Genomic DNA, 15311 nt, shown 5'->3' with positions numbered 1-15311 from the left:
TGTCTAGTCTCATCCTGATCTCATCCCTAAGATCAGAAAGCAGTCTTGAATATAACACTGCAAACTGCAAAAGGCTAACCCAACACTCCATTACGTGCATTTGATTTCTATTCTTTAAAAACCAAGGAGTGATAGACGGCTAATGTGAAAAGGTTAGCAGTCTTCTCGTGCTGCCAGAGATAGATGGCCTGCTGTGTTCTGCTCTTAATGGAAATAAAACGAGGAATGAAATGGTTGAAATGCAAAAAGACCTAAAGGTTGTGACCGTAGGATTTTTTTGTCTAACTAGTTTTAATGTGTTCACCACACTCGGCAATAAAGGGAATGTTCCTCGAGGCTGACTCGAAACAAATGTTTTATTTTTTTGATAATTTATTTTTCACTCACCATATGTGCAACTTCGGAAAAAGACGAAGCATTTTTTGTACAGCGCATTTCATTACAAGTAAATGCAATGTGCTTTAAATCCAGAATATATATAATTCAATACATCCCAGATGTTGAGGATTTTAACCACAGTGTTCAGGTCGGACTCATTTAGCTCTCTCTCTACCTTTCACATCCTACCAGCATATCTTCTGACATTTTAATCTAAATGTTGGGTTGTGAATGTTACATATTAGTTTTAGGTCAGCTGATTCAAAGTAGTGCAGATTCTGGAGGTCTCGGATGGAGAGGGAGTGACACAAAGGGAAGGAATGGAGCATCTGGCCGGCATATGAGATGGAAGGGAATCCCAGGAAACTTGGTGACCCACTTCTTCCTGGTTTTTCCCTTTAATGTAGCATTCGTACATCAAAGCACTTGAGGCAAATGAATGCCATCTTGTAATGGATCTCACGTGAGATCTGAGAAACTAGGGACGGATGAACACGCATCTCTGCTCTCTGTCTATGCTTCTCTGTAATTGTTTTCTCTCAGTAATCTTCCACAGACTGCGTATTACTACGTTTTATGTATTTTGTTTTTCATTTCATCTGTTTTATTCCTCCTTGCACTTCGTTTTTTAACCTCCTTCCCCTTTAATCCTAAACTTTTTAGGTTTCTCTTTCCCCCACATATCTCCCACCATGCTCTTGTCTGAATTCATTCAGAATGAACAGTGAGATATCTTTTCATGTCTTGCTGTTCATTCATTGTCTTTTTTTTTCCTTCTCTTTGTGTTTTGCCTTTCAAAACATAATGAATTATTCAAAACATTCAGTATTTAAATCTGTAGTGCAGCTTGACCGGGTCTTTTATGGATGTGAATTTGTGTCGATTTTTCACATTTGTTATTTAAAATGTATGCGTATGTCTGTTTGAGCATGTGCATAGAAAAAAGGTATTTATTAATTCTCTTAGTTCTTGTTCAAATTTTTCCTCCGAGTTTTTTTTACATAATAAATATATTAATTTACGTAATGTAATGTAATGTGTGTTTTTTGGTTTGTTTTTCCACTAGTCCTCTTCTAACATGGAGAGATGTTCAGCACATAATTGTAAAGACCTCAAGAGCCGGACATCTCAGCGCCCCTGACTGGAAGACCAATGCTGCTGGTTACAATGGTACACACACACACACACACACACACACACACACACACACACACACACACACGTACACACACAATATATCTATGTCCATCTATTTTTCCAACACATCAATTCAGCAACTGATGCATTTAAGATGCATAGTGGGATATAATGTGTTATAAAGAATACTGCAAATGGTTAGAGAATTCAATATGCAGTATTTTGACACCTGCATTTATTTGATCCAATCCCAAAATGTTTCTTTCTTGCTTAACTATTGCGCTACTAGCTGCCATCTGTCAGGGTCCATGTCAGGGTTGCTTTTTGTGTAAGCATGCATGCATGCAAGTGTGTATGAGGGAGAGAAACCAACACAGTGAGAACTGGTGTGCCTGGAGATTTTTCAAGTTTTCAAAGAGGAACTAAAGAGAAACAGAACAGGGGATGAGGGGTGGGAGAAGTATGGAAGGAATTCATATTTGAGCTGTTGTACCCAGAAGTTAAATAGTTTCTAAACTTCACTTTTCATATTTAGACAACCACCATATGTCCTCAGTATTTTTGTTTCAGTTGGTAGAGAACACCGAAATGAGAGAATACTGAATCTTCTTATGTGAAACTTTTTGACACATACATAGATACCAGTCTGTACAATAATAGATTATTTAAGGAAAGCTACAAACCTGTCCAGAGGATTTATTCTGACCCCACTCTTTCTGATTTTTTTAGAGGATGATTTTGAGTAAACAATCATTAGTATGACAAACGGTACATTCGGCATTGGAGTGGTCTGATCAGCTGTGACTTATCACTGTTTTCTACAGTCAGCCATCTTTACGGCTTCGGTCTGATGGATGCTGAGGCGATGGTGAAGGAGGCAGAGCGATGGAAGCAAGTCCCTACTCAGCACGTCTGTGTGGAGAGTGCAGACCGACAAATAAGGTAGAATGAATACACACACACACACACACACAAAGACACACACACATCCTTTACACTAAATGTCCAAAAATATATTAGATATTATCCCAATATGTATTTGGTTAACCTCTCTCTGCAAGAAATTCAAGTTCTTCCACACCAGACTTGTAAAACTGTTTCCCCAAGGTCCTAACTGTGTTCAAACAAAGTTGGACGCACACTATTGTCTCATGTCATTGTTTGCTGAACCATTAGGTTTTCTCTTAATTGGACCGAAAGGGGCCAAACCAACAGCATGAGGACTAGGGGTGTCTACATAAATTAGTTCCTCAATAATGGACGGCCATGCCATAGTTAAACGGGTATACAGTGCATCCGGAAAGTATTCACAGCGCTTCACTTTTTCCACATTTTGTTATGTTACAGCCTTATTCCAAAATGGATTAAATTCATTATTTTCCTCAACATTCTACACACAACAACCCATAATGACAAAGTGAAAACTGTTTTTTGCAAATTTTTGCAAATCTGTTAAAAATAAAGAACCAAAACATAACATGTACATAAGTATTCACAGCCTTTGCCATGCCACTCAAAATGTAGCTCAGGTGCATCCTGTTTCCACTGATCATCCTTGAGATGTTTGATTGGAGTCCACCTGTGCTAAATTCAGTTGATTGGACATGATTGAGAAAGGCACACACCTGTCTATATAAGGTATCACAGTTGACAGTGCATATCAGAGCATAAACCAAGCCATGAAGTTCAAGGAATTATCTATAGACCTCCGAGACAGAATTGTATCGAGGCACAGATCTGGCGAAGGGTACAGAAAGATTTCTGCAGCATTGAAAGTCCCAATGAGCACAGTGGCCTCCATCATCCGGACATGGAAGAAGTTTGGAACCACCAGGACTCTTCCTAGAGTTGGCCGCCCAGCCAGACTGAGCGATCGGGGGAGAAGGGCCTTAGTCAGGGAGGTGACCAGGAACCCGATGGTCACTCTGACAGAGCTCCAGCGTTGTTCTATGAAGAGAGGAGAACCTTCCAGAAGGACAACCATCTCTGCAGCACTCCACAAATCAGGCCTGTTTGGTAGAGTGGCCAGACGGAAGCCACTCCTCAGTAAAAAGCACATGACAGCCCGCCTAGAGTTTGCAAAAAAGCACCTGAAGGACTCTCAGACCATGAGAAACAAAATTCTCTGGTCTGATGAAACAAAGATTGAACTCTTTGGCCTGAATGCCAAGCGTCATGTCTGGAGGAAGCCAGGCACTGCTCATCACCTGGCCAATACCATCCCGACAGTGAAGCATGGTGGTGGCAGCATCATGCTGTGGGGATGTTTTTCAGCGGGAGGAACTGGGAGACGAGTCAGGATTGAGGGAAAGATGAATGCAGCAATGTACAGAGACATCCTCGATGAAAACATGCTCCAAAGCGCTCTGGACCTCAGAGCCCTGACTTGAACCCGATTGAACATCTCTGGAGAGATCTGAAAATGGCTGTGCACCGACGCTCCCCATCCAACCTGATGGAACTTGAGAGGTTCTGCAAAGAAGAATGGGAGAAACTTCCCAGAAATAGGTGTGCCACGCTTGTGGAATCATACCCAAGAAGACTTGAGGCTGTAATTTCTGCCAAAGGTGCTTCAACAAAGTATTGAGCGAAGGCTGTGAATACTTATGTACATGTTATGTTTTCGTTCTTTATTTTTAATAAATGTGCAAAAATTTGTCAAAAACAGTTTTCACTTTGTCATTATGGGTTTTTGTGTGTAGAATGTTGAGGAAAATAATGAATTTAATCCATTTTGGAATAACGCTGTAACATAACAAAATGTGGAAAAAATGAAGCGCTGTGAATACTTTCCGGATGCACTGTATTAACTGTAATAGACTCTCATAGTTTAAAGCGTAAAGCCAGATAAGTGAGGACACTTTGACACCAACATATGTAACAAAAGTTCTTTCTCAGTTTGTCTCGCATTTTTTTTCTTTCTTCCCTGGTGTTTTATGCACCAGCAGCCGCCATGTGGTTGAGAGTGCGGTTGTGCAAGCTGTACCTTGATAGGGGCCAAGCATTAGTTCTGGCAGGGTGGTTTTCACATAAGACCTTTACTACACACACAGACACACACAGACACACACAGACACACACGGACACACACGGACACACACACACACAGAGCCAGGGCTTCACAGCTTGTTATTCTTGATGCAGCTGGAAGCCGGAGCCCTGTTCTGTGTTAGGCTGGCTGGCTGAACTCAGGCCCTGGTTTGCTTTCAGTCGCAGGCTCGGTGGCCAGCAACTGCAGCATTATCAGTGTCCTGTCGGTTCTGCTTCAGCGCACAAGTCGGTCCATACGAGGCTTATGTAGTCCAGATTGTGTCCGAGGCAGAAGCCTTCTGTACTCATGGGTTGTGTGTTGGCTCATACCGCTGTTGTTGTGTAAAAGAAATAAAAACAACCCTGTCGTTTAAGCCTCTTGTTCCACGAGAAGTGTATTTCTGAGTCGTCTTAGAGATGTGTGAAGTGGTCAGTCAAACATTTGTTTAGTTTCTGGGAGCGTAAGCCTTATTCAGAAACTACCCTTCGTCTATCCAGCCACATGACGGGCTCGCAAAGTGAACGTAGGCAATCACGAGGAAACATAAGGCTTTATTTTGTTTGGTCTGGTTTTGAAACGAAGGCAAAGAGTCATGACATATTATTGTGTAACACATTACAGAACTGCACTAACATTCCTTCCCTTAACTCACCGCTTTATTGAGTACAAATCTCTTTATAAATTACTTTGTGCTCACTTGTGTCATGAATGTGTGATTGTGCCTATGTGTTTCCATAGATTGTGGTAATGTGTTTTCGAGGAAAGTCTGTATGCATCTCTTTTTGTTGTTGTGTGTTTTTGCGTGTTCGTGTTCGGTGCTGCTGAGTTTCAGCCATCACCTCTCTGCTGTATGTTCCCACATACCTTCTGGCTGGCCTCTCTGACTGCGTTTAGTAATGTCTGTATGAAATCGCTCGCCTCACTTGGAGCACGCACAGGGAAGCGTCCTGATCCGTGTGCAATCAGGATGGTGTTAATCATCTGCTCTGCTCGGCCCCATGGGTATGGTTACGTTTTCTGTGTTGTGTCATGGAGAAGCCAAAGCTGTGATATCAGCCCTCGACCCCCCCGACATTACCGCTGTCCGCTTCCCAAACAGGAACTACTTACGAAAGAGACAGTCGGTGTTTTCTCTCTGATATTCATTCCATCCCATCTGCTTGAGCTCATGCCACTTCCTGGTGTATTTCTTATTTTTCAGTGGTTTTAATGTTTATATTCACTATTAGTCCCTCAATAATTATATAAATGATCAGAGATGGAGTGAAAGGACAAATGGAGAAATTGTTATGGATTGTTCACCTGCCAGTATTCTAGAAAAACAATTCATGATGCGCTGCTATGAATACAGATTCACCACTTTGACTCCTTTCATAAGAATTTGTTGATTTCATTGATATGAGAAGGGAATTTGTTTTTACCATGTAAGTATAATTTGTTTTCACCATATTAGTATTTATAGAAAACAATTGAAATTGTTGATTTATTCTTGCCAGAAAGTTTTGCCCTTTCACAAACATATTGGTATATTTAACCCTAATTAACAAGCCATACACTGATTGTAGGTCAACAATATTACTTATGTTCACACAAAGCTTTTAAAACCTATTTTCAGAATGATTAAAGCAATTCTTTATGACTGTAATTAACATATTTGTGGGTCCTGACAGGCACTATGTGGTCTAATTGGCCAACATTTAGTTGTTTAAATAATCAAAATCAGTGTGTTGTTGTTTGTCTCAATTCATTATTGAGGCAAGTTTGAGTAAATATGTTGTTGCAAGAGAAAATCTTCATCTTCATTGCACATTTTAAGGCAATCTTTACAAGCCAATTATTGTTGTCTTGGGGTGATTTTCCTCCTGATGATGAACAACTGTGCTGTTTCAATTTGACCTGAAAAATGTCATCACTGCCATTGTAACCGTGACAAACGGGGGGTGAAATAACGCTGTTTTCAATACAAGGTCAAACCGCACTAATCACTGGCATTAATTGTCTTTCAAATAATAGTGATAGTAATCATTTTATATGTTATTTTGCAAGCAAGTGTCATTCACCAGCTCTATTTAAATTTCCAGCGAATAAATCCTGCATGTCATCCAGTGCTACAGGCTGTGAGTCAACATGTTGAGCGGCCTCTCGTGTCCTCCTGTGCAGCAGCAACGTATATGACCCTTCGGTACTGCTCTTTGTCTTTCTCATCATGCTCATGGCTCTTTGTTTCTTTGGCAGGTCGAGGTTTATGAAATGGAAAACTTTTTGTGCGTGATCTTTGCTTTTTTGAGGAGGTTAAATCAAAGTACAAGTACATGCCTTGAGGGGTGCCTCTGTGTATTGAAGCTTGATATTCAGTGTTGCATCATTCACCAACATAGAGTTGACTGAACAGAACGTGTCAGTGGAGGGAGACCGTCCCCAACCTCCCTCCCGAAAGAGCAAACTGACTACAGGTACATTATGCCTGAGGTACATTCAGCTGCCAAATGATGTGTTTTGAAGAGCATGTCCAGATTAATTTAACTTTAACAAAATGTATAGTTCTAATCTTTTGAGATGGAAAGATGACAACATTGATCAATTAGTAGTAGGGATGCACAGATCAAACTTTTTAAGTCTCGAAAGCGATACCCGAGCTTTGGGTATTGGCTGATATATAAGTATCAATCTGATACTCGTGTTAAATCAATAAGCTGTAGAAAAAAATGTAACAAATAAATACCCAAATATAGATATACTGAACTTTTTATTTTATTTTTAATAAGGGCATCTGATACCAGACCATTGTCACGATACCTGATCCAGCTATTTGCGCCTGAATCGGATCAATACCATTATCAGTATCCGCTAATTAGTAGCTGTAAACAAGTTAATTTTAAAATGTCTCTCACAGCTTTGTAAAGAGGAACTGTATTTTTGAAAGACACGTATATTTGTTGAAGCTACTGTAATCGGAGCCCACGTTTTATCTTTAGTGATTTGAAGCTTATCTATTTTGCATGCTTTTAAACTGATTGGCCATCTGCTCTTCTCTACTCTCTGATATCCTATTTCTATTTGCTTTGTAGTTGTTGTTTGATTGTTACAAAATCTCTTTTGCAATGAAATGTACTCGTACACCCAGCAAGCACAATGTCCAAAAATTAGTTTTATGGCTTTTCCACTTTTTGTCAGTTGAGCTGGTTAGAAGTGGACTTGTGTTCCCTTCAGTGGACAGATTGATACCATTAAAGACGAGGCGCCTCATTCACAAACGTATCCTAAGTGCGTCCGAACGTTTTACACAAATCCAGGATTCATAAATATGTTCTTGCCTGAATTTGTTCTTACCGGCAAACAAATTAAGAACATCATTGAAAAACACTATTAGGAACCAAATGAAATTCGTTCATTTACTAATATAATACATTGGCCAGATGTGTTTAATAACTATGAAATGTACACCGCTTCCTCTTTTATATTACAATGTTGTCTTGTTGCCTTTTGTCTTCATGTATCATCTGTGTATGGCATCCTCTTCTGTGTATTGCTGTGTAATATTTTGTGTTACTGTATATGAATTGAAATTACTGTCAAGGCTCCAAGAAATAACAAACTGTATATTTTGGTCTTAGTTTTTTCCCCCACGTCTACCTTTTGATTGATCTTGTCTTGCAGAACTATTCGTCCCGAGCATGTGGTCCGGTCGGTGTACAAGGCAACGGGATGCACTGACAACCCCAACCACCATGTGATCTACCTGGAGCACGTGGTCGTACGTATTACAATCACACACCCTCGCCGTGGTGACCTGTCAATCAATCTGACCTCACCCTCAGGGACCAAGTCTCAGCTGCTTGCCAACAGGTAACAAAGCAAGTTGTGATACGCCAGCTGTGATGTAATACTACATAAACTGCAAAGACATCGTGCAAAATTAAATGTAATGTATTTTTGTCAGAATGTGGTCTTCAAATAGTATTTGATATTATATATGATATGATATTATATATTACAAATATATCCCAACTCACTTTGAGATATATTTTATTGATTGTTTTTTCAAAATATGTTTTAAAAAACTGAAAAGGGACTGAAAATGCAGCTTTTTTAGTTCTGACGGTAAATTTGAATTACAAATGTTGGGACTCATGGTGTTAAATACTTACATGAGATAAACGAGGTGCTTCTGGCCATTTGAATTAATTCCCTCGATTTGCCAAAAATGTCACTTTTCTATGCTTGCTTTTTAAAAGTTCAGCTGAAACCATAAGCGTTGTATGTACCTAGTCCATGTTCACCTAAAGAAAACGCAGCTCTGTTTGCTACGGTGAATTTGAGACAAGGATTGTACTCTGTTGAGATTGTTTGTACGGGTATTTGCAGTACTTGAGTTGTTTCCTCATCTATTATTTGTGCGTGTGTGTTTGTGGTTGATGTGCAGGTTGTTTGATCACTCCATGGAGGGTTTTAAGAACTGGGAGTTTATGACCACCCACTGCTGGGGAGAGAAGACAGCAGGCGACTGGGTCCTAGAGATCTATGATTCACCTTCTCAACTCCGCAGCCAAAAAGTACCCGGTATGACAGTGTTGTTAATTTCTTTAATAAAAAAACTGAATCATCCGTCTACTTACTCATTTGTGTAATTACAGAGACCGTAGACATGCAAGGAACAGGAGGAAGAACGGCAGGAGCACACATGTTGCTCTGCAGGCAGTGACATTAAATGCTTAAATGACCCACTAATTTAACAACACAATAAAGTTGCAGTCCCTATGCACCCATGTAACCTGTGCCTAGTTTTCTCATGTGTGTTAAGAGAAAATACTGTGATATAATCTATTTAGGGGAGCTACAAATACTTTGAAATATAGAACAATGTAGAAAATGGTCAAAGATGGTCGAAATGATACTAATAATATTCCTGCTGTACAACTGCCTGACATTACACATCTATTGATCTCTGTTCTGTGAGTATAGTCAGCTTGGTAGCCATCAGGACAGAGTGAAGTGTCTTAAGATGTTTACACTCCTTCTTTTTCCTCAGGCAAGCTGAAAGAGTGGTCACTGGTGCTGTACGGCACCTCTGTGCACCCATACTCAACTCTGCGCAGCGATAAGCCGCGCTCCACCGACATGCTGACGCCCACTGAGGAGGAGTTCACAGAGGAGTACAACGGTAAGAGTCCACAGTCGCATAGACAGGTTTGCCTTAGCAGCAGCATTGAAAGGTGACATCATTCTTTAGTGTCCTGTCACAATGACAGTAAGTTGTACATTAACTTCTTTTGATATTGGCATAGTTTTAAGAGCATACACCTTTTCGTTCGGTCACAATCTCTTAACTATGTTACTTCTGTGTGTCTCCAGGCCCGTGCGACTCTGAATGCAATGAGAACGGCTGTGAAGGTCCTGGACCTCATCACTGCATCAACTGCCTCCACTACTTCCTTAAGTTCAAGAACAACACCAGGTCAGAATGCTTAAAGGTCCCTTATTGTGAAAGAAAAATGCAGGTTTAAATGCAATATACATTTCGTAAGAAGTCACAAACTGGATTGTTGGAAAACTGAGCACTCTTGAATGTACCGGTGGGTTATTCAGAGCACCGCACTCTTAGCGGCAGAGAACTCTGGGCAAGATGTCCGAGGAGACAAAGCAGCAGAGCGCTAAGCGCAGGGAATCTGTGAAAGTTACTTGTTTGCAATAATATTCAATAAAACATTTAGGGTCACTTACTGGGTTACAGCTTCACCAACTCCGAACGTCAAGTATAGACCCAAACTATTTATTGCTTAGCTATGCAATTTGGTTGAAATGTACCAAAACACAGGGTCATTACAGGTGTATTTATTTTTCATTAATAAATATTGAGAATATAATTCCACTCAGTCTCACTGACTATAGATTCTTGAAGTATTCAGAAGATTTAAACATAATTCCTGTGTGGACTTCTCCAGAGCCAACTCAGCTTTTTGTTTTCTTAATTTAAAAAGTGCACTTGAGCTACAAAGCCAGTTTGTACCATGTGACTGCTTCGGGAAGTGGTTCAGATATTGCCGGGAGGTTTGACAGCAATATAAACCCCTCAGGCTCCATTCAAAATGTGGGTTGTTGGTTGAGAGTTTGGAGAATTTAGAGAGAGAGATAGTTTGGAGAGTTAGGAGAGTGAGGAGAGAAGGATAGGTGATACGATGGAACTGTTAAGAAACTGTTATTTCTGAATAAAAATGAATACAATGTCCCCTGTCCTGTACATCACTGTCCAAGTTACACACGCATATTCAGTCCCCTCTTCCTAGTTACACACACACGTTCACTGTCCTCTGCCTGCTTAAGCCCATGCCATTTTCCTAAAGGGACATAATAACATTATTACACAACCTGCCATATCATATGATACTACCATTTCGGGAACATTAACACACACGGAATACATTAAAAAAATATTTTATTATGCACATATGTGATAATTTATGTACAGAAATGATTTGGTCATACATTTTTGAAATTCATAGTCATTCCCAACAGCCATAACAGACACACACACATTCAATGCATCGCATTATGTGGTTAAGATACAGCTGCCTGTGATTATGCACTTGGCCAGTAGGTGGTTTCGTGAGCACACGAAGCTTGGAGAAATGAACCCTTTCTCGAACCAATTGGCTGAAGTGGTTCGATGCCTCATGAGGCTTCATCTCACCATCACTACAAAAAAAGCACTCTTTAATGAGGCAAAACAACAAAAAAACAACAAGGTCCAAAAGGGGCAGGCAGAGAATCCAGGCTCAGGGCAGGGTCAAACAGGCAGAACCAGGAACACGGACAGGACGACGGGAAAAGGACACAGAACTAGAGACGACAATCCAACAGGAGACAAGGGAAAGACTGACACAATATATAGGGGGGAAACAGGTGTACGACATCAGACAGTAACGAGACAAGAGTGGCTGAGGGCAGGTGCAGGGAATTAAACAATTAAGACAGAAGACACAAAGGAGACATAGGAGACACGGAACACAGGAGAAACAGAGCAGGGTGTTACATGAAGGTGGAAAAGGCTCAAAATGATTTACTATAAACACTGTAGCACCTTTGTAGATTACACGTCACAACAGAAGACAACAACATGACATTCGGTTGAGATACAACGTGTAAACACCTGAGCTGGTTTTCACAGTTGGAGCCACGACTTCAAATGCATTCAGCTATGTTGTTCTTTCAGTGTAACGACTACATGACATCATATCTAGTTTATTGTAATATTCTGGCCCTTCATCGTGTCTTGGTCTGAACTTGGTCACAAAATTAGAATTTCTGATTTTGATGTAATCTTTGATGTGCTTACTTTACTCTTTTGTCACATTTTAAGGTCATGGGTCAATGCTGCCCTCTTATTGGTTGAGCTTAATGTGACTACGGTTTAACCTCGTCAGTGTGATCACACGGATGCAGTTTCCTGTCGGTCATATTACATCAAGTTGCTCCCTTCCCCACTTTAAACGCATATATTTACGTGTGTGTGTGTGTGACTGTGATCATTTGTGTGTGCCCTTAGGATTCAATTCAATTCAATTCAGTTTATTTGTATAGCCCAATTTCACAAATTACAAATTTGTCTCGGAGTGCTTTACAATCTGTACACATAGACATCCCTGCCCCAAAACCTCACATCGGACCAGGAAAAACTCCCAAATAACCCTTCAGGGGAAAAAGGAAGAAACCTGCAGGAGAGCAACAGAGGAGGATCCCTCTCCTAGGATGGACAGATGCAATAGATGTAATGTGTACAGAAGGACAGATTTAGAGTTAAAATACATTCAATGAATATGACAGAGTGTATGAATAGTTCATAGTAGGCATATTCCACGATGGAGACCTCCACGATCCATCAGGCAGATGGCGGTGGGGAGGAGGGTGGCGGAGTCTCAACAGGACAGTGGCGTAGTCATGAGCAGGAATTCCACGACCCAGACGATCCATCAGGCAGATAGGATCTATGCCGTCTCATAGGGTCCGATGACCCCATGAGACGTAAAGTCAAAAGGACTTCCGGGAGAAAGCAGAGTTAGTAACGTGTGATTGAGAGATGAAAATTCATCCTTAAGGAGAGAAAAAGAGGAGATAGGTACTCAGTGCATCCTAAAACGTCCCCGGCAGCTATAAGCCTATAGCAGCATATCAAGGGGCTGGACCAGGGCAAACCTGATTCAGCCCTAACTATAAGCTCTGTCAAAGAGGAAGGTCTTAAGTCTACTCTTAACGAGGTGACTGTGTCTGCCTCCCGGACTGAAATTGGAAGCTGGTTCCATAAAGAGGAGCTTGATAACTAAAGGCTCTGGCTCCCATTCTACTTTTAAGACTCTAGGAACTACAAGTAGTCCGCATTTAGTGAGCGTAGCTCTCTAGTGGGGCAATATGGTACGACAAGCTCCTTAAGATATGATGGAGCATCACCAATCAAGGCTTTGTAGGTTAAGAGAAGAATTTTAAAAGTGATTCTTGATTTTACTGGGAGCCAGTGCAGAGCAGCTAGTGCAGGAGTGATGTGATCTCTTTTCTTAGTTTTAGTGAGAACACGAGCTGCAGCATTCTGGATCAACTGGAGGGACCTAAGAGATTTATTAGAGCAGCCTGCTAATAAGGAGTTGCAGTAATCCAGTCTCGAAGTAACGAACGCGTGAACCAATTTTTCTGCATCTTTTTGAGACAAGATGTGCCTGATTTTTGAAATATTACGTAGATGAAAGAATGCAGTCCTTGAGATTTGCTTTACGTGGGAGTTAAAGGACAAGTCCCGATCAAAGATAACGCCAAGATTCTTTACATTAGGATCAAAGTCTGTTCTAATTGCCTTTGTGTCGGCGGGTCTCTGCAGTAATAAAAGGCAACCCGGTGCAGGTGCATGAGTGTGCAAGCTTAGGCGCTGCCTTCTAATTAGCCCACTTTGGAGGTGTGCTGCCCTTCTTCTGCCACCACAGGGAGCAATTTATGAATGAAGATTGGGGGAGTGGTGGGAGGAAGGAGGAGGGATGGTGGTGGTGTTTAATGTTCAGATAATTACATCCCTACATATGTGTTTGATGGTCTAGAGACCAACCAAAAGGCGTGTGGGTCTTTGAAACTGTGTGCTTGTATTGTACACGGTCTCATCGTCAGACCTTTTGAAATATTCATATCGTAAGTCTAATAGTTTGTCAGAGTTTTTTGTAATTATTTATTAATTGTATTTATGCATTGATGTAATTTGTCATTGTCTAAATGTAAAACCTTCTAAAAACTCACTATGTATATAACTTTAAATTATTAAATGTAAACGGCACGATGCATGCAACGCACAGTGAGGCCATGACCCTCAGTGGTAGCTCCAGTCCTGACAGTCAAAAGCTCTGTAATGTGGGAGGGTGTGCATACGAGTATGAATCGGTTCCATGCATTTGTCAATTAGATTACTTTTTTCAATACATCAGTTTCTTATCGGCATGAAAGATAACCAGCGATTGTGGTCGTCTGACAACTCTTGTTTCTTGCCCTGTTAAAGCAAATGTTGTGACGTCCTCAGATCTCAGCGATGCATTTGGGGACTGGAACATAGTCCCAACTGATGGGACATTTTCTTTTATATTTCTTTTACCATATTTTCACCCGACTATACAGATGTAAGGACTCACTCACATCTGACATTATGGTCAGGAAAATGCAGTTTAAAGTGCTTCTCTCATTTAGTGGTGTCCTTGGTGGAGACGGTCGATTGAAGTGTTTCTCCAATCTTTATTGGTTAAATAATCATTGAAGCGGGAGAACAAACACATGGAAATGTACGTGCACTTGTGGATTTTGTGGTTCACACGCGCAATGTGTGTTTCTTGGCAGAAAACTTCGGAGTGTGTGATGAAGGCTCAAGGAGTGCGTGCACGTGTGTGTGTGTGTGTGTGTGCGTGTGTGTATTTTGTACACTTGAGGATTTTGGAGATATTTTTCACCTTAGGAAGGGAGCTCCGGGGTGAAATGAGGGGGTGACGGAGGTCTGTGAAGTTATTCAGCAGATGTTACACCTGTTCACCATATAGCACCCGCAAGCACACACTTGGTCCCTCTACTTCAGTTTTTCAAAGAAGTTTACGAAGAAATATTCTGCCATATACTCTTTTAAAACTATATTTTTACCAGGTATATATTTATAATTGCACATGATATATATATTTCCTATAGTACTCCGTACATAAAAGGCATGTTTTCTGCCAGACATATGTTTTACATTTCGAGCTTGTTAACATTATACTGATGCTGTGTGATGAAGGTTGTTAATCATGGAACAATGAGGTCAATTTGGACTCTTTAACTTAACTCACTGTACAGTCGGCATGAACTGCAACCTAAATATGTAAGAAAGATAAATCGTTCCTTTTTTTTGTTCCTCTTTTGTGACGCTCTCTTTCACCCTGCCTTCCTCCTTTATCTCCCTTGAATCCCTTCTCTCCAGGATGTGTGTGTCGGAGTGCCCCAGTGGCTTTTTCCGTGATGACAGGAAGCGCTGCAAGAAGTGCTCCTCGTTGTGCGAGACCTGCGTTGGTAGCCGTAGCGACCAGTGCACCACATGCAGGACTGGTTTCCACCTCAACGAGGGCTCCAACACGTGTGGCGCCAACTGCGGCGACGGCTTCTACCTCGACCATGGTACGTTTCATCGGTGGCCAAACTGACTCTGAAATGTAAAAACTCTGAACTAATGAGTGCACACGTGATCACACACCCTGCAGTCAGAACCTGTCGCAGAACT

General features: G+C 41.0%; 1 protein-coding gene across 6 annotated transcripts in view; it reads left to right on the top strand.

The window, feature by feature from the left end:
• pcsk5b (proprotein convertase subtilisin/kexin type 5b) overlaps positions 1 to 15311 on the top strand; it is a 66153-nt gene that overhangs the window by 25591 nt on the left and 25251 nt on the right. For 5 of the 6 annotated variants that reach the window (XM_056418108.1, XM_056418107.1, XM_056418110.1 and 2 more), the window contains exons 10-16: positions 1445 to 1548; positions 2340 to 2457; positions 8204 to 8392; positions 8970 to 9106; positions 9576 to 9707; positions 9899 to 10001; positions 15015 to 15208. In XM_056418108.1, coding sequence (XP_056274083.1) covers positions 1445 to 1548; positions 2340 to 2457; positions 8204 to 8392; positions 8970 to 9106; positions 9576 to 9707; positions 9899 to 10001; positions 15015 to 15208 — 977 coding nt within the window. Of the gene's footprint in view, positions 1 to 1444; positions 1549 to 2339; positions 2458 to 8203; positions 8393 to 8969; positions 9107 to 9575; positions 9708 to 9898; positions 10002 to 15014; positions 15209 to 15311 lie in introns of those variants that run through there. The other variant, XM_056418112.1, reaches the window with a different exon arrangement.

Source organism: Pseudoliparis swirei, chromosome 7 (genome assembly GCF_029220125.1).
Source record: "Pseudoliparis swirei isolate HS2019 ecotype Mariana Trench chromosome 7, NWPU_hadal_v1, whole genome shotgun sequence".
In the NCBI taxonomy this organism is placed as follows: domain Eukaryota; kingdom Metazoa; phylum Chordata; class Actinopteri; order Perciformes; family Liparidae; genus Pseudoliparis; species Pseudoliparis swirei.
This window is presented reverse-complemented; position numbering and strand designations above follow the sequence as displayed.